Genomic DNA, 26,117 nt, shown 5'->3' with positions numbered 1-26,117 from the left:
ATTCTTCCATAAATATTCATTAGCCCTTATAGTATGTAATTTTTCAGCTAGACACCATGGGGAGGTGGGATAGAAAGATAAGTCAGACAGGCTGCCTTCCAGCAGCTTACACCCTCATGTTTCAGGTAAAGGGCTATGCTACCACTAGAGAGAGGCATGCCTCTTGCAGATCTAGGGTGGGGAAACAAAACCAGTATGCACACAACAATTAAAGAATGATGAAAAGAAGTTCCTTAATTAAATCCTAAACCTGTGTTGTTCAGATCAAAACCGCTATTAAGATTCACTGAAAGGGGCGCCTGGGCAGCTCAGTCAGTTAAGCGTCCGACTCTTCATTTTGGCTCAGGTCATGATCTCAGGATCGTGGGATCGAGCCTGGCCTCATTGGGCTCTGCACTCAGAGTGGAGTCTGCTTGAGATTCTCTCCCTTTCCCTATTCCCCTCTCCCCACTTGTGCATGCACATACTCTCTCTCACTCTCTTGCTCTCTAAAATAAATAAATAAAATAAATCTAAAAAAAAAAGATTCACTGAAATGAGTGACCATTTGGGGTCTGGAGCAGTGAAGGATGACTCAGGAAAATAAACAGGACTGGGCTAAACAGATGGGTATAGGATATGGGAGTGGGTCAAATGTACCTAGGGGATTGCTATTGGCTTTAAAAGGAGACCTCTGAGGCACATGCACCCCAATATTTGTAGTATCACTGTCCACAATAGTCAAGATATGGCAAGAGCCCAAATGTCTATCAAACGATGCATGGATAAAGAAAATGTGTATATATTTACAATAGATTATTACTCAGCCATCAAAAAGAATGGCATCTTGCCATTTGCAACAACGTGGATGGAACTAGAGGGTATTATGCTGAGGGAAATAAGTCAGTCAGAGAAAGACAAATACCATATGATTTCACTCATATGTGGAATTTAAGAAACAAAACAGATGAACAGAGGAGAAGGGAAGGAAAAACAAAATAAGATAAAACCAGAGAGAGAGGCAAACTATAAGAGACTCTTAACTATAGGGAACTGAGGGTGGCTAGGGGGGGGGGGGGGGGAGGAGAGGTAAGTGGGTGATGGGCATTAAGGAGCGCACTTGTTAGGATGAGCACTGGGTGTTATATGCAAGTGATGAATCACTAAATTCTACTCCTGAAACTAGTACTACACTATATGTTAACTAACTTGAATTTAAATAAAATCTTGAAAGAAAAAACAAGTAAACAAATAATGAATACATAAATATAAATAAATAAATAAATAAATAAATAAATAAATAAATAAATAGAGAGCCCTGAGGTGGTCATGAGAAGTGTTGTAGTTATTCTTTACCCTTCCTGTGCCTAAATGGGGTTCCAGGTTTACAGGGGAGGGAAAGAAGTGGTTCTAATACGGGGCATCATCTCTTGCTATCCCTAAGCAAAAGTCAAACCTGCTGGAGACAGGGGAGACAGCCGGCAGGAGAAATTTTATAAGATGTCAACTCTAAAAACTGTCAGAATGGAGAAAAGAGAGAAATCAGTGTGGTCCATGTATCCGTGGAAGTAAAATTTCAACTAAAACTTGCATATGAATCATAGGCAGAGAGGAAAAAGAAAAGGAAAGAAATCAGAATTGTAGGCATGAACAGAGGTGCTGTTGTAATAAATATGTACTGAGTGCTTATGACATACATTGCCTCCAATGTTACCACAACCCAATAAAGCAGGTACTAATATTACCTCCATTTTAGAGTTGGGGAAACTGAGGCTTTCAGAAGTTAACGGCTTGCTTAGGGTCATACTGTTAATAAGTAGCAAAGCCAGGACTCAAGCTGACAGCAGAGTCAGGCAGCGCATTGCTGTCCTAAAGAGACTGAGGTAAGAATAAACACGGAGGGAGGGCGAGACCAACATAACAGAACAGAGTTGGTTCACTCTGCAGAAGGATAAGAAGTAAAGTTGGGTAGGTAAGGTGGGGTCAAACTCTTTGGTAAGGCATGCAATGTCCTTTTTTCCCAGAACAGACCCCCACCTGCCTCCCAGGTTCATCTTCAGTCTCTCTTCCCAGCCCCTTCATGGTGAGGCTGCACTGAAATGCCTGGTGATCCCTTCACTTGTTGCTCTCTCTCTGACCTCTTGCCTTTGCATAAGCAATCTCCTCTGCCTATGTGAACTCCTACCCATTCTTTGTTTTGCGAATGACATCTTCATCCAAATCTCCGTTCATCCAATTGTGCCCCCTTTAGTAAAGGCTTCTGTGTCCTGACTCCTCCACGCTCTGCTCTCCCCACCCCCAACAAAGCCAAGTTCTCCACTGCAACGTCAGAACAACCATACCTTATAAACTTCTCTCTTTTCCCCACGTTACTATAATAACTTGTTCATATTCTGTCTTCCCTCTAGACTCAAAGCCCCTCAGAGAAAGGGATGATAGTGCCACAGAGTAGGTGGCGCAAAACAATTTGATGAGTAAAGGCATAGGTGAATGAATGAATAGAGTGATTGATTGATTGACTGATTGATTAAAGGGGAACTAAAACCTAGACATAAAAAGGTACGTGACAAAGACGTTTTAGAGACCCAAAAGAAGGGAAAAGGTGTGATGAGAATAGCATATAAGAAAATCTAAGATGGATGATTCTTGTTTTTCCTTTCCTTATTGTAAGATACCAAGAAAGTAACACATTTGGGCACCTTGCTGGCTCAGTCAGAAGAGCACGCGACTCTTAATCTCAGGATTGTGAGTTTGAGTCCCACGTTGGGTGTAGAGATTACTGAAAAATAAAATCTTTAAAAAATCAAGAAAAAAGACGGTAACACATTTATTGGAGTCATTTCTCTTTTTTCAGGTATCTCAGTCATAACAGAATAACTTTCTTGAAGCCGGGTGTTTTTGAAGATCTCCACAGACTAGAATGGCTGTATGTTTAATTTACATGGCATTTTATAGTATTAGTTTTTATATTCTAAATATATAAATGAATCAATTTTTTCTTCTGGCTGGCAGGATAATTGAAGATAATCACCTCAGTCGAATTTCCCCACTAACATTTTATGGACTAAATTCTCTTATTCTCTTGTAAGTACTAAAAATTAAAGCAAATATTTCAATTGAAGGAAAAGACATGAAAAAAAATTACTGCTTTAAGTTTAACAGCATTAAATATGGAATTGTTAAAGCCCCAAAAAGGCCTTTCCAACTACAAGCCATCTTTTCATCATTTTCTGTGAGGCTGTTTTGTAGTTTTAATGATTTTTATAAGATCTTCTGTCTTCTAGGACATCAGCCCATTAAAACTAAATACAGCCTTACTGGCATATTTTATTGAAATATTCTCAAGCACACAATTACTGCCGGGTATTATGCTTGGTAAAGAAAAATAACATTAATCAAAAATCAACTCCTTCTCACTACCCACTTTTGAAGGGCACAGGCTTTCTTTCAGTTACTAACATTGCTGCTTCCTCCATATGACAACTATCATTTGTCAAATTTTATTACTAACAAGCACTTAAATATAACAAGACTTACAGAAAAAAAAGAGAAGACAACTAACTTAATAGATTTTTGCGGTTTCATAAAGGATAATGATAATACCATGTTTGACTTAAGATGAGAAAAGAACCAGAAAAGTTTGACTTCTTTTCTTTCGTTTCTTTTTCAGAACATTGATGAATAACGTCTTTACCCATTTACCAGATAAACCTCTTTGCCAGCACATGCCAAGACTGCATTGGCTGTAAGTTGATGAACCTTTTCTTAAAGATGTCAGCTAACTTTCCTGGTTTTGCCTAGTTCATTTTGGATATTGGGATTTTAAAAATTATAAGTTGTTAATGTCATATCACATTTCCTCAAATTACTTTAGCATGGTTTTGTTATTAAACGTGCCCATTGTCTAAACTAACTCCTCTAGACTCTCGCCAAGATAAAACACCTCCCACATGCACAAAAAAAATTTGGAGGCAGGAAGAAGAAAAACAGAAGGGATGTCCAGCAGCTATAGAACATCTCTTTCTTCCTTCCTTCTGTCGGTCTGTTTTCACCTATTAATTTGATACAGAAAGACTAAGTCACTTTAGTCTCATTCCTAAATTCTGCCTCATGGGAATATGATACTTAGAATTTATTTTTGAAGTCTAATCACAATAGAATATGTTTCATGGAAATGTTTACAGTAACTTTGCTTATGGTAATAAGTATCATTCTACCTATTCAGAGCTCAGTTACCCAGTAAATTTGCCTTTTTAAAATGCAGGTAAAAATGAATAAATAAGTAACCAAAATAACTATTTAAAAGTTCAATCAATAAACCACATATACAGTATTATATGAAAACTTCCGCTGTCTCTCATTCTGTAGGAAATTCTCAGAAGTTTTGTTTGTTGCTTGATTTCTAAGCTCATGGCAGAGTAGAAGAGCCAGATTAAAAGTAGAGGGGAAAAGGACACCTGGGTGACTCAGTCATTAAGCAACTGCCTTTGGCTCAGGTCATGATCACAGGGTGCTGGGATTGAGTCCTGCATTGGGCTCCTTCCTCAGCAGGGAGCCTGCTTCTCCCTCTGCCTGCCGCTCACCCCTTGCTTGTGCTCTCTCTCTCTCTCTCTCTCTGACAAATAGACAAATAAAATCTTTAAAAAAAAGTTGAGGGGAAAGATAAGTTCAAAACATTAGTGTGAAGTGACAACTCTCAGCCTGATAGTAAAGCAGGAGTGGGAAGTGCTATAAAAAGCAGACATAATAATTCAAAACACACTAGTTTGGAACTATTTAGAGGAAGACAAACATCCCCAGAATCATTACTGAGTCCAGAGGGCGTCTTGGTATGACAGCATAGTACCCCCCTTGTTGACAAGCTAAAGTATTCAAGAAAAGAGCTAATTAAGTTCAATATCCTTTGTTGTAATTAAATTTTTTTCAAATGAACACATTAAACAGTTATTACATGCTCAGTAATCCAAACTTAGTAATAAAGCAAAATTGATTAATATTTACATAAGTAAATTAGCAATTAAAAATTCATGCGCTGAGACCAGAAGCACATGTAGCAGATATTATGCAATACATTAATAAGCATTTCCTTTGCTTTTTAAAAGGCAACCAAATCTACATCTCAGATAAAACTCTATTTTTTTAAAGATTTTTTTTATTTATTTGAGAGAGAGAGAGCACGCGTGTGCTGGGGGGGGTGGGTCAGAGGGAGAAACAGACTCCCCACTGAGCAGGGAGCCCCATACAGTGCTCGATCCCAGGACCCCAGGATCATGACTTGAGCCAAAGGCAGATGCTTAACCAACTGGGCCACCCAGGTGCCTTTAAATAATTAAGATTTATTACTAAAGGGGCACCTGGATGGCTCAATCGGTTAAGCTTCCAACTTTTTTTTTTTTTTTAAGATTTATTGATTCAGAGAGAGAGAGCATGTGCGCAAGTGGGGGGAGGGGCAGTGAGAGAGGGAGAGAGGATCCCAAGCAGACTCCCCACTGAACTGTGAGCTCCATATGGGGCTTGATCCCACCACCATGAGATCACCACCTGAACTGAAATCAAGAGTCGGAGTCTTAATCAATTGAGTCACACAGGCAGCCCTGGTTAAGCGTCCAACTCTTGGTTTCAGCTCAGGTCATGATCTCAGGATCTTGAGATCGAGCTCCAGGTTGGGCTCCATGCTCCGCGCAGGGTCTGCTTGAGATTCTCTCTCCTTCTCCCTCTCCATCCCAATCTGTTCCTCCCCCTCCTCCCACATGCCAGGTCTCTTTCTCTCTCACAATACAATAAATAAATAAATCTAAAAAAAAGATTTACTACTATAGAGGCAGACTTTTTACAATTTCATCACTAAAGTTACTATCTTTAAATTTTAACTATCCAAACAAGTCATCTCATACGCATTCCTGATAGTATTATCCCAATTTTAATGCTAGTAATAATAATTTTTGCTTTATAAATATTCAGTTCTTTTAAAACTAATCACAATATCTTTACCTTGCACATGAACTTTTATTTAGCAAAGTATAAACTGAAAAATCTGTTAGGTGTGTTGGTAAAAAAAAAATTATTTAACTGATTTAGTGGAAAAATATGCATAAAATAAGAGACATATGACAGCCCAGGATAATATGCTTGCAAGATATATGACAGACAACAGATTAAAACCTTTATTATAGTTCTTTCAAAGCAAAAAATAAAAACTGTAAACACCACAATAGAAGTTTGGAAATTCAAAAAGTTAGAAATATAAGTAATAAATAAGCCCATGAACAGATGGGGCAATAGCCAAAGGTGAACTAAAGATCAAGAGAGTAAATTAAACTTATTTTGATGGGAGATGAAGTAGGTTTATTTATAGGCAAGAGAAGCTAATATGAAGAATTTGAAATTATAGAAAACAACAAAATACATTATGGAGCAAGGTGCTGGAAGACATGGACCCAGATGGAAAAATAAAATGCAATACACACACAGCATTTAGAATGAATGAACTAGCCCTACTTCAATCAACATGGCTCAGTTTCAAGAACGTAATATGAATTATAAAGAAAAAGTCACCAAAGAGTACATATATTACGATTCTGTTCCAACAAGATTATGCTTAGGCTATGGAAAGCCACAAAACAACATTGCTCCCTTGGCATGGATGAGAAGGAACTTTATCATCTACAAAATAATATTGAAAAAATAGACTTTAGAACAGGGACTATAACCAGGGATAAAGAGGGATATCACACAATGATAAAGGGGTCAATTCAGCAAGAAGACATAATAATCTTAGATGAGTAAACAGTTTGAAAATGAATAAAGCGATAACCATGGAACTATAAAGAAAAATATCCAGGAATCAAAATACATCGCTTAAAACCAACAAATCTACCAATATGTAGATATTTGATATTCCTAAGGCAAACATTAATAAAAAGCATATAACTGATCAAAATCATATGGTGGGGGAAAAGTAAAAGGAGCAAAAACGAAGACAATGTATTCTCATTTTATCATTGCTTATAATATAAATTATAATAGGAAATTAATAAGTATTGTTATTCTCTAAGAAAGAGAAGATATGATGTATTAGGTAAAGTTATAATTATAAAGATAACCGGGGTGCCTGGGTGGCTCAGTTGTTAAGCATCTGCCTTCGGCTCAGGTCATGATCCCAGGGTCCTGGGATCGAGTCCCGCATCGGGCTCCCTGCTCCTTGGGAGCCTGCTTCTCCCTCTGCTTCTCTCTCTCTCTCTGTGTCTCTCATGAATAAATAAATAAAATCTTTAAAAAAAAAAATTAAAAAAAAAAAGATAACCAATAGAATATACAAACCTTTCTAAAGATTAAAAGAAAGTTTTTTTAATTTGTTGAGAGTTTTTTTAACCTATAAAAACCATGTGGTAATATTTTTAAATAGCAGACTGAAGTCAGATAAATTAGTCATATCAGTACACTTAAGCAGGTTTAACTTACTTATTAAAAAGAAAAGAGGGGGTGCCTGGGTGGCTCAGATGGTTAAGCGTCTGCCTTCAGCTCAGGTCGTGATCCCAGGGTACTGGGATCCAGCCCCGCATCGGGCTCCCTGCTCAGCGGGAAGCCTGCTTCTCCCTCTCCCACTCCCCCTGCTTGTGTTCCCTCTCTTGCTGTGTCTCTGTCAAATAAATAAATAAAATCTTTAAAAAAAAGAGAGAGATCTTCACATTGGCTCACAGAACAAAACCTAATTCATTGCTATTTACAAAAAAAAAAAATACAACTATAACTAAGTGATTAAGACAGATCAAAAATAAAAGGCTGGTCTAAAGTGTTCCGTGTAGATGCAAACCAAAAAAAAAAAAAAAACAGACATCATATTTTTTTATCTAAGTATGTAAAACTCTGGCCAATTTGCATTAAACAACACTAAGAAGGACATTTAAATGCTATAGTGTGCAATTTCTCACAAAAGATATTACATTATAAATATATATGCACCAAATAATTGATATAGTAACCAAAAGGAATATGAAGAACTAAATAACATAACTAATGAGCTAACTCTAATTTATGTATATCAAACTGCAATGTCCCTTTTCAATAACAGAACTGATCTATTTGGGACAGCAGTGTGCCCAGCAAAAATACGACATCCCCAGATTTTCCTACATCTTGATATAGCCACATGACTAAGCTCCAATGAATAAGGTGGAAGAAGTATAGTGTGGAACTTCTGGGAAATCTCCCTAAGGAGAAATAGGCAGGCTCTTCCTCTCTTTCCTTATCCAGAAAACATGGATATGATGGCTCAAGCTTTAGCATCATCCCGGACCATGAAGACAAGGGCATGTAAAAAGTGAACATGAAACAACTTTGTAAAACCACCAAATTAGCCCTGGACTACCAAACTGTAGTTATGTATTTATTCTGTTATGGTTGGGTGTCTGCCAGACCCACCTGAACCTAGTTCTAATAGATATAAACCTGAAAGCAAACAATGTCCAAAGAACATTCACCAAAATTGATAATATATTTTAGGACATACACAAACATAAGCCAAACTCAAGAAAACAGATGGAGGGATTAGCTTAAAACAGGAGAAGGGTCATCTCTTCCTCTTGAGACTAGGAGACCAGGTGCATATACAGGTAAGTGTGTAGATGTTGAGTAGAAGGTCAGCGGGTTCTCCCTGCCTCATCACCTCAATTTTCTCCTTGAAATAGGAGTCAGAAATGTTTCAAAGGTAGGGGGAGGAAGTAGAGGTTAAGGAGATTTGCATGTTTAGAATGCCACTAGGGGATAAGAGAGGAAGCTGAGAAGAAACAGGCAAGATTTTTGGTGTTGTTATTGTTGTTCTTCAGATCATAGAAAAAATTTTCAAGTTTATGCCTCAAACCGGATCCCTGTGTATCGAGGACCAAAACCTCTCATTTTAGGAAGAAAGCAAAAACAAATTCCCCAATAAAGGTTAAAATGAATTCAAAATTAAACTAAACTGACAATTTAATCAAAAGTCCCTAAATGATGCCTCGAGGTGTGCCTCTTACTGATTTTTACAAATTAGTAAATTAATGCTTATATATATGTATTTATATAAGTATATATATAAATATAAATTAAAACTTAAATATTTTTGTTGGTTTAATAGGAAAAAAGATGTTACAATAGTAACTAACAAGAAAAATATATCAACTCACCTAAGGATACTTTGTGAGACTTAAGAAAGCATCACCACCTGGTGGTAGATTCTCGGTAACAGCAATAAAAGAGGAAGGAAATGGATGGTCTCTGTCATTGACAATATATATTGTGAGAGACCAGAAGTTTTGACCAAAGCTAATGACCAAAAAAAGTAGTACTATAAGTACTTAGTTTCCAATTTCATAGGATAATAGAATTTTTTCTTTAGAAGGATGATCTAGAATCAAGATTTAAAACTTAATACAATATTCCATATAGTACAGAAATCCTGTCTACAAAATTCTTGAGTTGTGGTATATTGCCTCTGCTAAATATCTATAGCAATAATAAGATTATTCTCTGGACACTAGATTGTGAGCTGAAATTCGACATATTTTGTGTCCTTCATCCAGTAAATCTAATGTTGCAACCTGATGCAACATAGAAAAACCCTATGATATCTTCCACAGCCTGACTTCAAATATAGCTCTCTTATTTTGCGCTTTTCTATCACAAATACACCCTTTTCTTCAATTGACTTGATTTCTAGGCCCCTTACATCCTGGTCTTCCAGATTGTTCAGATACACCTTGATTTGTCAAAGTCTATTTTTATTGCAATGCCTAAAATAGAACTGACTATTCCAGATGTAGCCTACCCAGCAGAATATAGGTGTTTCTTTTAATGTTACCCATGTTTCCCTGGCAGATTTTAATACCTGTGTCATACTTCAGCTCATACACTTTAGTCACAATTGTTCTTGAATAGCTCTATATTATTTGGTGACCAGAAAACTAAGTATTGGGGTAGAGAGAACAGATTTAAGGACCTACTCCTGAAAGTATATCCCTAACCTTGGCTAACTCTCTGTTCTACAAACTTCCACCATAAACCTAACGATAAGACAAAACAGGGACAATAAAAGAATGCCTTCATGATCACCATAAAGAAGAGACACTAAAATATACGTTTTTTGACACGTTTTACTTCTCAGACCAGACTCCTGCTGGTGACAGCATCACACAGCAAGGGTCTCTATGCATCTCTCTGAACTGGAAGTTGGAAAACCAAGGACAGTGTAGCCTGTGTGGCAATATAATAAAGCAAACAATGGTGTTCTCAGTGGTAAAAGGTTATTGAGAATTTTTCCTAGGGTGTGTTTAGGCAAGGGACGTAGAGGTGAAACACTGTTTTGACAGCAGGAGCTTCTGCAGCAATATTAGAATCTTCTGCAGACTTCTGTAGCAAATAGGTTCACACCACTCAGAGAAATGCCATTGGTAAGTCTAGACACATGTTTTGTTGTTGTTGTTGTCGTTTTTTAAGGAGATAGGATTTTATTGAATATACCACAAGGGAGTGGTGTAGACAGATGTTTAACACAGATCGCTATTAAATATCTGGTAAGGAAGTGGATATTTATCATAACAAATTTTTTAATTTGACTTCTCATTCTCTTCACATTTCTCAGGATAACATATGTACCCATATGAACATATGATACAGATGTGACTCAAAACATTTTTACTATGAACACAGAAAAAGAAGCATTACATATATGTATTATTTCAGCTCTTATGTAAGTGGCTACATGTGGGAATCTATATGAAATAAACAGCATGTGAAAAAAAGATATTTTATGAGAAAGCAAGTAATTCTTGACCAATTTAATTCTATGATTAAAATTTAGCTTTATCATTTTTGTTTTTATGTTTCAGGGACCTTGAAGGCAACCATATCCATAATTTAAGAAATTTGACTTTTATTTCCTGCAGTAATTTAACTGTTTTGTAAGTAGTGTTTTATCCTTTTGAAGTGATGTTAAATATCTTTACAAACAAAATTAATCATTTATGTGAACATAAGTTCACATAAACATCCACAGTAATTATGGCAAATGTTCACTTATGACTTGAAGTTTTAAAACTGAAACTGAAGTGCATTGGCAAAATTATTGAAGTTCACACCAAGCTTCATCAAGATTCACAACATGCATGGATCATCACAACAGTACTCTATTTATGAGACCTGTTTTTCTCACACTTAAATAATGCCCATTTTAATGGAAAGAAATTTTCATTGACCACCTAAAATCTCTCCTTGGATATCAGTTTGAGAAACACTAAGTTAGTCTTAATCTGTAAGAATGTTTGCCCTTTGCAAATTATTACTGTAGAGATTGCGGAAAAAATTTAATTACAACCAAAATTTTTTAAAATACTGCAGAATGTCTACACCCCTGAAGATATAATTGTGGACACCAGGATAAACTTCAGAATGTTATTGAGTATGATTTCTCCTTACGTCTTTCTGGCCTATTTTAAACTCACACTGATTTTTCCATGAAAGTGAAGGATGCTGGAGCTTCTTTCAATATAAAAACACGACTGCCTCATTTATGGGTTATTCTTTCAGAACAGTGCTTTCCAAATTGTGAGTTGAAAGTCACAAGTGGGTGATGAAAGCAATGTGGTGTCTTCCGACTTGCTTTTTTAATGAAACAAAGTTTAATTGAATTGAATAGAAATATCAGAGTGCAGTTCAGGTAATTAAATGTACTGTTTCTTGAGTCTCGGGTTCTGTGGGTGTATGTTATGTCCCAATGTTTTTAAGAGCAGTTACCAGGGGAAAACTTTGAAAACCACTATACTAGAATCCTTCTGGAAACATCCCAGAATCCATCTTCAAATCCATACTAGAAACATAATACTAGGACCTCTGTGTACAGGCAATGCAATAGCTATCACTGATACAAGAAAAATTTTCCTCCAATATGCATCCCCCATTCCAATGAGTTCAAGCCACTAAGATGTTTGAATTCTTGCACAGTGAGCTCAGCAGTCTTCAGGTGCGGGATGCTTTATATCAGTCATGCAAAACAGTTCCTACTAACTGCCCAAAAGAAACCAAATTGCACCTGAAGGACATAGACCAAAACCTGGAACTTCTTCGCTGTTCTACTTTTATTTGTTCTTAAAGAAGCCTCTGTGTGAGGAAATCATTTGTGAGTTTCCTCTTGGCAGGGGCTTTTGCTTTTCTGGTCTAGGGATACTGGCAGGAGGTGGTAATGGTTTGGAGAGCAGAGAGAAAATAAATACTTCAAGATGGAACAAGGCCAACCTCTGAGAATATCACACATTTAAAGAATTGGAAACATTTTAAGACATTTTTTAAAAAGATCTTATTTATTTACTTGTCGGAGAGAGAGAAAGCACAAGCACGGGGAACTGCAGGTAGAGGGAGAAGATGGCTCCCCGCTGGGCAAACAACTCCATATAGGGCTCGATCCCAGGACGCTGGGATCGTGACCTGAGCCGAAGACAGACGCTTAACGGACTGAGCAACCCAGGCCACGGGATTTTAAAGCTTTTCCATGAGTTACTCCTTTATGCTGGCTCATAATACATGAGATCAGTGCAGAAATGTACTGGTCAAGAAGTACATACAGTCTTTGGGGCAACTGGGTGGCTCAGTCCGTTAAGCATCTGTCTTCGGCTCAGGTCATGATCTCGGTCCTGGGATTGAGCCTGCTGGGAGCCAGCTTGTGCGCTCTCGCACTGTCAAATAAATAAACGAATCTTTAAAAAAAAAGAATTACATACAGTCTGGTTCAACATCCCAAACTAGAGATCTTCTGAATTGGTCCAGTTTAGATTAGACATCCTTAGGCAACTCCACCCCAAGTCGCATCAGCTACCAGATGCATATGAGTGCTACTGTGCGCGTGCGCGCGGGATTTCTGTTAGAGACGTGCTAGGCGGACTGAAGAAGTGGCGACTCCCTAATACAGCTCCCGGTGCATGAAATTCAGTCTGTATTCTCAAGGGTTCACATTTTCACTATTTCCCTTGCAGAGTTCTTCCCTACCTCACTTAAAAATTTGAATAATATTTTATTTTTATCATCATTAAAAGACTTGAGAAATTTAAAACTAAAATTAGACTGGGTAAGTAACCATACTACAAAATACATGATGTGAAAATGCACTATATATAATTATCTTTTTTTTTTCAGATTGTTAATCTTCCCTCCAAAAACTCATTTACCTCTTATCTCAAGGAGCCACAACATATTTTTCTTTTTACTTTCAGGGTAATGAGGAAAAACAAAATTAATCACCTAAATGAAAATACTTTTGCACCTCTCCAGAAGCTAGATGAATTGTAAGTTTGATAAGACTTTTGTTTCTATGGTTTTAGTTCAAACTTGTTACACATATATGCTTTTATACATTTGAGAAATATTTATCTCTTTTCCTAGCATTATTTGTATGTACTTTGAGCCATAAATGAACTCTATATAGCTTACAAAAATACACATCAATATATATACATATAATAACTACTTGAGGAAAATGAGATAAAGGAAACACAGCTACAAAGAAATAATAAAGTAAGGGTAAAATTAATAAATAAAATACATCCTACATCACTCTGTCCCACTGCTAGAGAGGAACAGCATATTTGTTTTTAAGTTTCTTAAAGAGTTAGGATTCAGAGACTATAAGATAAAAAGACATACTTTGCTAATTCTGGAAATAAAAGATAATCTTGGATCCACAAAGAAATTAGACATCCTTGGATAACATGCCAACCTATAATAATGGAAGAGAGACATAAGTTAAATCAATTGTCTACACTGTCCTTTTTTTAAGGTCAGTGACCCAGTTCCAAAGGGCATTAAAACAACACTCTGATAAACCAAAGCTTTGTGGCCCGAGCACATAGTAGCTGATTATCAGAATAAAATATATGTTGGGCAATGGATGAAGTACATGTCCTTCAGACAATTTTTTTATGTTTTACTATTAATTTTCTCAATTGGATTTTGCTAAAGTTTGGACTAGCCACTACAGTCGACCCTTGAACAACTTGGGTTTGAACTGTGCAAAAATTAGGCTCCAAATCATAGTCCTACTCTAATGTAAAAGGAAGAAGGGAATGAAGGGAAGGGGAAAAGAGGCACAACACATGCATTAATTAAATTAGAAAATAGAAAAATATCAGCAAGCATTTGTCTCTGAAGAAGTGATGAAATGGGATAAATTATTTTTATATTTTCCCATTACACTCGCTTTTCTAAAACTTTTAGACTTCTGGTAATTAGTGTAACTCACTAACAGCACTGTTAAAAAGTTGTATAATCATTTCCTAACAAATTACAGAACAATGAATAAAGTCTTAAGAAACTGATATGACATGGTTGCAATTATTTCCCTAGGGATTTAGGAAGTAATAAGATTGAAAATCTTCCACCGCAAGTATTTAAGGATCTGAAGGAGCTCTCACAATTGTAAGACTGATACTAATTTTGTCATTTCACTTCTTTATTTGTTTTAATGTCTTTTATCTTTTAAATTGTAATAACATACATAACACAAAATTTAGCATTTTAACCATTTTAAACGTACAGTTCAGTGATATTAAGTACATTCATGTTGTACAACCATCTCCACCATCCATCTCCAGAACTTTTTCATCCTCCCAAACTGAAACTCCATACCTATTAAACAATATCTCCTCATCACCTCCCCTGACCAGCATCTCTGTTCTGTTTTCATTAATTTGACTACTCTAGGTACCCCATATAGATGGAATCATTCAATAGTTGACCTTTTGTGACTGGCTTATTTCACTTAGCATAATGTCTTCAAGGTGCGTACGTTTTGTAGCATGTGTCAGAATTTCTGGATATTATTCTGAATAATAGCATTAATTCATAATATTATTCTGAATAGTAATTCACTATATATATAATGTGACATATATATGTCACATTGTGTTTATCCATTCATCCATTAATGGACACTTGGGTTCCTTCCACCTTTTAGCTATTGTGAGTAATGCTATGAACATGGGTGTACAAATATCTGTTTGAGACCTTTCTTTCAATCCTTTTCAGTATATAGCCCCAGAAGTAAAATTGCTGGATCATACGGTAATTCCATGTTAACTTTTTGAGGAAACAGCACACTGATTTCCAAGCAGCTACACCATTTCACATTCCTACTAGCAGTGCACGGGTGTTCCAATTTCTCTACATCTTCAACAACACTTGTTCTTTTCTATTTGGGGGGGGTTATATTCATCCTAATGGATGTGAAAGTCATTGTGGTTTTGATTTGCATTTCCCTAATGGTTAATGATGTTGAACATCTTTTCATGGGCTTATTGGCCATATATCTTCTTTGGAGAAGTGTCTATTCAAGTCTTTTGCCCATCTTTTTAATTGGGTTGATTTCTGTTGTTGAATTGTAGGAATTCTTTATATATTTTAGATATTAGATCCTTTTCAGATATATGATTTGCAAGTATTTTCTTCTATTCGGTAAATTGCCCTTACACTGTTGATAGTCTCCTTTGACATACAAAAGTTTTTAATTTACGTGTAGTCAAATTTTTCTGTTTTGTTGTCATTGCCTATGCTTTTGGTGTTGTATACAAGAAATCATTGCTTAATCCGGTGCCCTGAAGCTTTTCCCCTATGTTTTTTTCCTAAGAGTTTTATAGTTGTAGCTTTTATATTTAGGTCTTTGATCCATTTTGTGTTAATTTTATACATGATGTAAGGTAAGTTCTAAGTTCATTCTTTTGTATGTGGATAGTAATCTGGTTTTCCCAGCTCCATCTGTTGAAAAGACTGTCCTTTCCCCCACTGAACAGTCTTGACACCATATATACAAGGGTTTATTCCTGTGCTCTCTATCCTATTCCATTGGCCTATATACTTGTCTTTGTAACAGTACTACCTGGTACTGATAACTGTAGCTTTGTAATAAGTTTTGAAATTAGGAAGTGTTAAGCCTCCAGCCTTGTTCTTTTTCAAAATTGTTTTAGCTATTCAAGTTCCTGTGAGATTCCATGCAAATTTCAAAATGGATTTTTCTCTCTATGCCAAGAGTATTAGGACTGCGACAGAGATTGCACTGAATCAATGGGTCACTTTGGGGAGTATTGACATCTTTTTTTTTTTTAACATGTATTTATTTATTTTAGAGAGAGAGCACGGGAGTGGAGGGGAGGGCAGAGGGAGAGAGAGAATCTTAAGCAGACTCTGCACTCAGTGTGGAGCCAGACCTGGGGCTCAATCGCAGAAGCCCAAGATCACAGCCCTGAGATCAAGACCTGAGCCAAATCCAAGAGTTGGATGCATAACTGACTGCACCACCCAGGCGCCCCAGGGAGTTTGACATCTTGACAACATTGTCTGCTAATCCATAAACATACAGTGTCTTTTCAAATTTCTTTTGGCAACATTTTATTTTCAAACACAAGTCTTTCACTTCCTTGGTTAAGTTTATTCCTAAATATTTGATTCTGTTGATGCTATTGTAAATCGAATTACCTTTTGCATTTCCATTTTGGATTGTTCATTGTTAGTGTATAAAAACACATTCAATTTTTGTGTAGTGGTTTTGTATTTGGCAACTTTGCTGCATTTAGTTATAAGTTCTAACAATTCTGTGTGTGTGTGAAATCTTTAGGGTTTTCTACATACAGTATTATGTCATACGTGAACAGAGATAATTTTACTTCTCCCTTTCAAATTTGAATGCCTTTTTTTTTTCCTTGCCTAATTACTCTGGCCAGACTTCCAATACTATGTTGAATAGAAGCAAAAGTGGTCATCCTGGTCTAGTTACTGATTTTGGAGGAAAAGCTTTCAGCCTTTCACCATTGAGGATGATGTTAGCTGTGGGCTTTTCATATATGGCCGGTATTGTGTTCAGATAGTTTCCTTCTAGTCCTAGACTGTTGAGTCCACTTTGTTTCTTTATACAACTCAATTTTCATTGTCATTCTTCCACTCTTTCTATAATCACTGCCTCCCAGAAGCTTCCCCACCTAAATAACGATCTAAACTAGAATAAATTTCTCTAAGAGAATTTGCCCTGAGAAGCTCCCTTTAATCAATGATTTTTGTCTCAAGGTTTTTTTTTTTTTTACAAAGATTCTGAAATTCTTTTCTATCGAAATTGAGCTGCACTGTAACTCTGGTCTCTATCTCTTTGTTCCCAGCTATAGCCTTTTACTTTTCATTTCATGCCTCACAAATCATTAGCACAAATGTCACTCTTTGGCATAAGATTTATTGTAAAAAGTATTCAGGGTGATTCTATCAGTTCAAATTTTGACAAAATGAGATTGTTTTTCATTTAACTAAATGAGATCTTAAGCAAAAGGTGAGGTATGTGTGGTTTCTTGCAGAGCACCCTACTGTGTCTATGGTGAGAGCCATTTCTTGACAAGTCCACTTTCATTCTTATGTTGTCTTAGCTCCCACTCACTAATAAAATCATAGTGTTAATTAAGAGCCAGGCACAATTCTAGGTGTTTTATCTCCATTAATTCATTTAAATATTTGATGAACTCTGTAAGGCAAGTGTTGTTACTACACTTTTTTTGTTAATGTTTAAAAGTAATCCAGTCAACAGATAACACTGTCTCTTTACTTAAGCAGTTTCTAGAAATGACCTATTGCTGCCTTTTTTTTAAAAACAGGAATCTTTCCTATAACCCAATCCAGAAAATTCAAGCAGATCAATTTGATTATCTTGTCAAACTCAAGTCTCTGTAAGTATATACCTATGGGGATAGTTTTACGATGAAATTGTTATTTATAAACTAATAGCTAATAAATTTTATAAAATAAAATGTATACAATCTTTCAAATCAGAAGCTTTATTCCCAGGATATGAGTTAAACACCATGAAACCATATGAGTGCTCACTAGACTATGAACAAACAGTTTTATCTTACAAGTTTATAAACTAAAAATCAGATAATGATTTTATATTTTCCTGTAATCACCATGAGCTTATATTAGATTGTTTGCTTTGATCTTCTGAAGGCAACTCTGCATATTCATTTCTCCATTAGCACTGGTATCTAGGATTTTATTATAGCCATCGTTATCCCAAAGATGCAATATTCTAGATTATATAAATCAGTACTTACACCACACAAACACACACACACACACACACAAATCTGTTATGGTCTAAGAATTGCCTTTAAAAGATAAGCTTCAGTTCATTTAATTTAAATGTTCTCTCAGTAAAATGGCATCTTATTAGAAAAAAATATATTATCTAAAAATTATTAGAAAAATGTCAAACCTCTCTGCTATTGTAATATTATCTAAAAGATAATGTGTGTTCATTTATTCCACAAACCCTTATTGAGTAGTTACTATGCACAAAGCATGTGTTATGACCTATAAGGATCAAAAAAATTCAAATAGAGGAGATATTTGTGTAAAAATGTCAGAATCAAGAAAGAGTTGGGGAAGTAAGTGCATAGGGCAGGCTGAGTATTAACGTTTGGTTCACAATCAGTGTTAACTGACAGCATTTTATTTAACTGTCCTTCACAAAAACTCGTTTTATTACACCCTTGTGATATATGTTATTTTGATAATTAATTTGATATTTTTAGCAGCCTGGAAGGAATTGAAATTTCAAATATCCAACACAGGATGTTTAGACCTCTAATGAATCTCTCTCACATGTAAGCAGATGTTTTTCTTGTTTTTCACCTTGATTTCAATCTTATGTTTCCACGTGCACTGTGCTAATATATCCATACCCAATGCATCCAATCTATCAAATTTTCCGCCGACTCATTTGCCTAAACAATATTATTCTTGAAGTGTTGCTATTGGGTGGGATGATTTTTAGTGTTCCATGGTTTGGTAGAATCAAAGGTGATTTTTTCAATGTCAGAGAACATGAGTGTGGAGAGAACACACTCAGTCTTATAAGCTCTCCTTAGCACGGATACCATTCATACATAGTGATATTTGTCTGATGAGCTAGTAATTCACACACATGGTCTAAGTGTTACCAGGTGAAGAAATAGGAACTTATATAAGCAACACAAAATAATTGTAAATAAATAATTGCTGTAAATGAGGAAAGTATGGAGAAATCCTCAGTAAAAATTGCCGCCAATGTCAGGACATGATTGGAGCAAGTGTGTATGGATAAAATGGCAAGCTTTGAAAAATCTTTTATTCAAACAGTGTGTATTATGGTACCATTGATTCCATGCTTTGGAAACATTTTTCTTTAATTGAATGCAGTCTTACAGCAGAGATTAGAATGATCTCCGTGCCAGGGTAATTAAGTGTCGACAATTTAGAAAGTGTCATGTCAGCCAACATCACTCTATAATTTTGCTTATATTTTAAGTCTAACGCAGGACATTCTTTTGTTTTCCATAACTCTTCAGAGAGATGCTTATAAAAGTTTATTTAATTGCACGCAACACATACCACTCGAACTAGTGTAAGCCAAACATAGTTTATTGGGAGAAAATGGTATAGCTCATAAAACCCAAGAAACAACTCAAGGAACTGGGCAGAAACCATATCAGATCTAAGGAATTCAGGCAGCAAGAGTTAAAAACAGGACAATATACTGTAATTGTCAAGCTTTTACCTTATATTACTCCAGCTCTCTATACTATAATGATCATTTATAATTTTTGCCAGAGTACATAGCGTTAGAGGCAAATAGATCTAATTTGATCTCCAATTTCTACATTTATTAGAAAATTTCATAGCAAATAATTTGCCTCCACTGAAGATTCATCTCCTCCTATGGTGATGCTAATACCTTGCTCATGGAGTTGATTTGAGAATTGATTCCTGATACCTAGAAGATGCTCAATAAATGGTGTTGGTGTTGCTGGTAACACAGTAGCCATTACTGGTTATCTGGATAGTGTCTTCATCAACACGAGAGGTCTCTCTATTGATGAAAAAATTAACTCAACAAATATTTATTGAACACCTTATTACGTACCAAAATCGGGTCGAGAGATAAGCATGTGAACAGGCAGGTTCAGCTCACATAATAACTTCTATAATAGAAAAGCCTCGGAAGCCAGAGGAGAAAACATTTGGCTTCCTCTTCCCCAGAGGGCTGAAAAGATTAGATGAAGCAACAATAGGAGCTACATAAACACTAAAAATCCAATAAAAGTTCCCTTAGATGGATTAATTCTCTTGATCCCATGCTAATGGTTTATTTATGTTTTGAGGCATGTCGCACACTTGTATATTCATGATGCCTATTTGCTGCTCTGACCCACATATTCTTTTGCAGTGAAATCAAGTTCACAAGAATTAAAATGTAAATCTTTAGTATCCTTAATGTTTTGCATGACTGTGAGCCTCATATTAAGACATTTTCTTTCTACTGAGAAAATGTAGAAAAGAAATATGAATGTATAGTGACACTGAATTAAATTTAAAATCTTATTTAACTTTCTCTTTGTGCATCAGATATTTTAAGAAATTCCAGTACTGTGGGTATGCACCCCATGTTCGCAGCTGTAAACCAAACACTGATGGGATCTCATCTCTAGAAAACCTCTTGGCAAACATTATTCAGAGAGTGTTTGTCTGGGTTGTATCTGCAGTTACATGCTTTGGAAACATCTTTGTCATTTGTATGAGACCTTATATCAGGTCTGAGAACAAGCTACATGCCATGTCAATCATTTCTCTCTGCTGTGAGTATTTCCTGATTGAAGAAGAATTATAGTTTTGAAATACATAAAAGCACTGGTATTAAAAATAAGTAAACAGAGTGGTAGAATTACAAGATTTTACATTTTTCTCCTTTTTGCTTATATGTTGTTTTCACATTCACTGTAATGAAAATAAAATGACTTTGGTGAGAAGGAGAATAAGTATTTGAAACAGGAAAATTCAGTTACCTTACACAGATTAATGAAGGTCTTGTTCATTAGTTTTGTCTCATAAAAAATATCTCGTTCATTAGTTTTCTTCTCTGAAGGCATGTTTTGTTAAAGCATATAAACTCTTCTACTGTGAATAAAATGGCAACTTTTCACGGTCATATTTTTACACTCAGAATTGTATTTACTTTTTTGTTTGCATGTCTGGATCATAGATATTGACTTAACTGATAGCTGTTTTTCTGGTTTCTGTGCTACTAAAATCTCTTCCATTCGTAATTTGAAATATTTGAATAAGAAAATGTTTTTACATAGTATTAAATTTTGTTTAAGTTTTTGAAATGTGACCGCCAAGTACTGTGTTAAATGAGGACTACAAAGAAAAATAAGCAAGAAATAAGCAAGTGGTCAGGCTGTTCATAGTGTCAAGTGGCCTACAATGTATTCATACTTTCTCCAGCAAGTATCAATCTACATGATGTTTTGCTTTATGTGTGCTGTCCATGTCTTCCCCCCCCAGACTCATTCCAAGTCTAATGTTTGTTTTATTCATTGCAAACTACCTAAGAAATAGAAGTCAGAAATTAGTTACTACTTTGTATTGTTAATTACAAAATTTTGAGTATGCTCAATTTCTCTGGTGAAGGCTAGAATATAATTCAGTGTTTAAGGATTAGGGACAGCTTTATGATTTATACAGTGATGTGATTTCAGAAACCTTGTGTAGATTGCCTGTGTAGTCAAAAAATCTCACCTACTCTCTGATATGAAATGTTTGCTTAAAAAGCAAAATCACCAAATAGTGCATCACATTAACAACTGATTTTGGGGATGGGGGAGCCTAAAAAGAGACCGAGAAAGATGTAAAAGTGGGAAGAGAGAATCAAAGAGAACAGGTTTGCTTAGACCAGCTCTGGGTAAATAACTTAAGCCCTTCAAAATTATATTGACTATAGAGCGCTTTTTTTTTTTAAGATTTTATTTATTTATTTGAGACAGTGTGAGCACAAGCAGGAGGAGTGGCAGGCAGAGGGAGAAGCAGACTCCCCACTGAGCAGGGAGCCTGACTCTGGGCTCAATCCCAGGACCTCGGGATCATGACCTGAGCTGAAGGCAGACACCTAACCGACTGAGCTACCCAGGCGCCCCTCAACATAATTGCATTTTATCCATTTACTCAACAACACCTCTAGGTGATGAGACCAGAATGGAAAACAAAACAGACAAAATCCCTGCTCACACAGACTTGAAGACAGTTGCTGAAGAGGTCCTTACCCATAAATGAACTGTTAGAATAAAAGTACCTCCTCCTAAGATGGAAGTAAATTAGGCATTTTTTGCTAATACTAAAAATATTACCAGTTATTGTTAATTCCATTATACCTATTTATTTCTCTAAATTTGCAACATCTACTGATCCTATAGGTGCTGACTGCCTAATGGGAATATATCTGTTTCTGATCGGAGCCTTTGACCTAAAGTTTCGTGGAGAATACAACAAGCATGCGCAGCTGTGGATGGAGAGTATTCACTGTCAGCTTGTGGGATCTTTGGCCATTCTGTCCACTGAAGTATCAGTGTTACTGCTAACATTTCTGACCCTGGAAAAATATATCTGCATTGTCTATCCTTTTAGGTGTTTAAGACCTAGAAAATGCAGAACAATTACAGTTCTGATTCTCATTTGGATTACTGGGTTTATAGTGGCTCTCATTCCATTGACCAATAAGGAATTTTTCAAAAACTACTATGGCACCAATGGAGTGTGTTTCCCTCTTCATTCAGAAGATACCGGAAGTACTGGAGCCCAGATTTATTCAGTGACAATTTTTCTTGGTGAGAAACCCTGGATTATAAGTCCTTTTATTTAATGACTAGAATAAATCATAATGTCAGTCTCATTATTTCTTCTAATGTTTATAAATTTTTATTTCAGATCTTCTAACCAGTTTTTCTCACTGACATTGGGACGAATTCTGTCAGAATATCCCTAAAGGGATTTTTTGCCCTGAACTACCACTTTATCATATAAATTCCAACATGCTCCTTAATAAAAGACAAAACAGTAAATACTTGTATTTTGGGCAGTCGCCCTAATAATACTAAATAAAACATATTTTAACCCTTTGCACTTATAATATGAACAAATTCAAAATAGCCACACAAGTCTTTGCCTTGAAAATAGACATACAAGTGTTTTTCTCTTGTAAAAAATATTCTCGGGGGGAGGGTAAAGAAAAAAAAATATATATATATATATATTCTCAAATAACTTAAACTAATTGAATGATTTAAAAAACCTATAAAGATTAATTTAAAAGACCCAGGATATTCACTGAATCACTATAATCTCATTTTAATATGCCATTTTTAAATTAAAATTCCCTTATTCCTCATTAGTTCAACATTACTTCAAATTTTTAAAAAATTCATTATTTTTGTGTACCTTAGTAATTCTTATGAAGAACAAAAAACATATTCATGTTCAAACAGCTAAGAGTGTGTGTGTTTGTTTTGAAAGGATGCTAATACACATCAATAATAATCTTTACATTCTAAACAGGTGTTAACTTGGCGGCATTTATCATCATAGTTTTTTCCTATGGAAGCATGTTTTACAGCGTTCATCAAAGTGCCATAACAGCAACTGAAATACGGAATCAAGTTAAAAAAGAGATGATCCTTGCCAAACGGTTTTTCTTTATTGTATTTACTGATGCATTATGCTGGATACCCATTTTTGTACTGAAATTTCTTTCATTGCTTCAGGTAGAAATACCAGGTACAACTTTTTTTTCTTTCTGTAAAAAATTAATAAGTCTGTCTCTGCAGTGTTCCTCTAAGAAAGAAAATTAAGATCCTTAACACCAACTCATTTTAAGAATTGTAAGTCAGAGTTACATGTACTTCAGGCTCTGTTCATCAATCAAAAGTTTACTGGGAGGAAACTGTTCAGTTATTTCCGTAAATGCCTAAAGCACAATTATTATTGGAACAAAGTAACAACTCAAATAAATAACACTCTGTGTTTTGTAATTCTGATAATGTCATGCTTAAGATGACCAAACAGGTAAAAATGACTATCAAATATTTACTTCATTTTTTTTCTTTTTTTACTTCATTTTTTTTGAGAACATAAGACATTTTTCTTCCCAGATTGCATAGCAATTTATTTATTTTTTTTTAAAGATTTTATTTATTTATTTGAGACAGAGAGAATGAGAGAGAGAGAGCACATGAGAGGGGGGAGGGCCAGAGGCAGAAGCAGGCTCCCTGCCGAGCAGGGAGCCCAATGCGGGACTCGATCCAGGGACTCCAGGATCATGACCTGAGCCGAAGGCAGTCGCTTAACCAACTGAGCCACCCAGGCGCCCTGCATAGCAATTTAGAGAACATTACCCCAGAGTGTGAGGGATGACTGAAGAATGCATTCTTGGTATTTAAAAATAATGTACATCACACTCATTAGGATAGCTACTATCAAAAACACAAAAAATTTTTAAAAATTTAAAAAAATAAAAAAAATAAAAACACGAAAAATAACACAAACTGGTGAGGATTTGGAGAGATTGTAGCTCTTGTGCATCACTGGTAGGAATGCAAAATAACACAGCTGCTATAGAAAACAGCATGGTGGTTCCTCAAAAAATTAAACATAGAAATACCATATGACCCAACAATTCCAATTCTGGGAATTAAAGGAACTAAAAGCAAGAACTCAAACAGACATTGGTATACCCAGGTTCATAGCAGCATTATTCACGATAGCCAAAAGCTGGAAATAACCCAAGTGTCCATCGATGGATGCATGGATAAACAAAGTGTGTTATACACACAAAATGGTTTATTACTCAGCTTTATAAAGGCAGGAAATTCTGAAACATGGTACGACATGGATGGACCTTGAAGACATCATGCTAAGGGAAATAAGCCCGTCGCAAAAGGAAAATATTGTGTGATTCCACTGTATGAGGTAACCAGAGTAGTCGAATTCATAGAGACAGAAAGTTTGTGAATGTGTTGTCAGGGGTTGGGAGGAGAGGGGGTGAAAAGTTATTGTTTAATAGGTATGGAGTTTCTAGTGGGGAAGATGAAAAAGTTCTGGAGATGGATGGTGGTGATGGTTGCACAACACTATGAATGTACTTATTGCCACTGAATGGCATGCTTAAAAATGATTAAAATGGTAAATTTTATGTCATGTATATTTTATCACAATAAAAAATGTGCAAAATGCTGTTAATTATAAGTATAGTGCAGTATATATTCACATTTTTAAAAGTTATAAACATACAATTTTAATTTTGTTTTATCCTATGGTTGGTGGTAATAGTATCTTACATTTTATAAACAACAAAGAGGGAAAATAGCATCAATTAAATTATAATAACAAATCTGAACTTTTGGTAGTTACCTATGTACTACAGTGATTTTTAAGATAAGTTTAGCCAACAGTGTTTTTACCGAAATATCTAGTCAAAAGTCTAAAAATGAATACTTACTTTTAAAACCAAAGAAATAGCAGAAATCTAACTATATATTTTGAGAAACACTATATGTACTATCCAGCAATTAAAATACTGGAAAAGGTATGATTTGAATGCTAAATGATACTGTTTTTCCTAAAATGGAATCATATCACAATAATATGCAATCACTTGGTGGAAAATGTTTCTACCTAATGGAATACTTTTATGGATGTATTCAAGAAAAGCTACTTAGCAAAGAACCCTGTTTTTTTTGCAGCACCAGCACTCCCCTCAAACACTGGCACCCTGAAAAGACATCCTGGAAACACATTAGACTTGGTATTTAATTATGTGACATCAAAGGGAAAAAATTAAGACTCAAAAGGGGGCTGGGGGAGAAACAAGGGAAAGGGGTTTCTATACCTTGTAAACATCCCTGAACACTAAAACTACTGCATTTTTCTCTTCTAGGTACCATAACCTCTTGGGTAGTGATCTTTATTCTGCCTATCAACAGTGCTTTGAACCCAATTCTGTATACTCTGACCACAAGACCATTCAAAGAAATGATCCATCAGTTTTGGTATAACTACAGACAAAGAAGATCTATTGACAGCAAAGGAAGTCAGAAAACATATGCTCCGTCATTCATCTGGGTAGAAATGTGGCCACTGCAAGAGATACCATCTGAGTTAATAAAGCCAGCTCTTTTCACAGACCCCTGTGAATTGTCACTAATTTCTCAATCAACTAGACTCAATTCCTATTCATAACTGACTCTGAAACCCATTGCTATGCAGAGAATGTTGTGGGATGC

At 35.7% G+C, this 26,117-nt stretch overlaps 1 protein-coding gene across 2 annotated transcripts in view; it reads left to right on the top strand.

Annotated features, from left to right (window-relative positions):
• RXFP1 (relaxin family peptide receptor 1) overlaps nt 1–26,117 on the top strand; it is a 98,398-nt gene extending 72,281 nt beyond the window's left edge. Inside the window, exons 7-18 of one of the 2 annotated variants that reach the window (XM_021698881.2) lie at nt 2,834–2,905; nt 2,992–3,063; nt 3,650–3,724; nt 10,842–10,913; nt 13,215–13,286; nt 14,344–14,415; nt 17,625–17,696; nt 18,561–18,632; nt 20,413–20,642; nt 22,257–22,667; nt 23,395–23,613; nt 25,772–26,117. In XM_021698881.2, the coding sequence (XP_021554556.1) occupies nt 2,834–2,905; nt 2,992–3,063; nt 3,650–3,724; nt 10,842–10,913; nt 13,215–13,286; nt 14,344–14,415; nt 17,625–17,696; nt 18,561–18,632; nt 20,413–20,642; nt 22,257–22,667; nt 23,395–23,613; nt 25,772–26,073 (1,741 nt within the window). In that variant the 3' untranslated portion in view covers nt 26,074–26,117. The remainder of the gene's footprint in view (nt 1–2,833; nt 2,906–2,991; nt 3,064–3,649; nt 3,725–10,841; nt 10,914–13,214; nt 13,287–14,343; nt 14,416–17,624; nt 17,697–18,560; nt 18,633–20,412; nt 20,643–22,256; nt 22,668–23,394; nt 23,614–25,771) is intronic. The other variant, XM_044912588.1, reaches the window with a different exon arrangement.

This window comes from Neomonachus schauinslandi, chromosome 2 (genome assembly GCF_002201575.2).
Source record: "Neomonachus schauinslandi chromosome 2, ASM220157v2, whole genome shotgun sequence".
NCBI classification, from domain to species: Eukaryota; Metazoa; Chordata; class Mammalia; order Carnivora; family Phocidae; genus Neomonachus; species Neomonachus schauinslandi.
The sequence above is the reverse complement of the archived record's forward strand: the minus strand, read 5'-3'. Positions and strand labels throughout refer to the sequence as shown.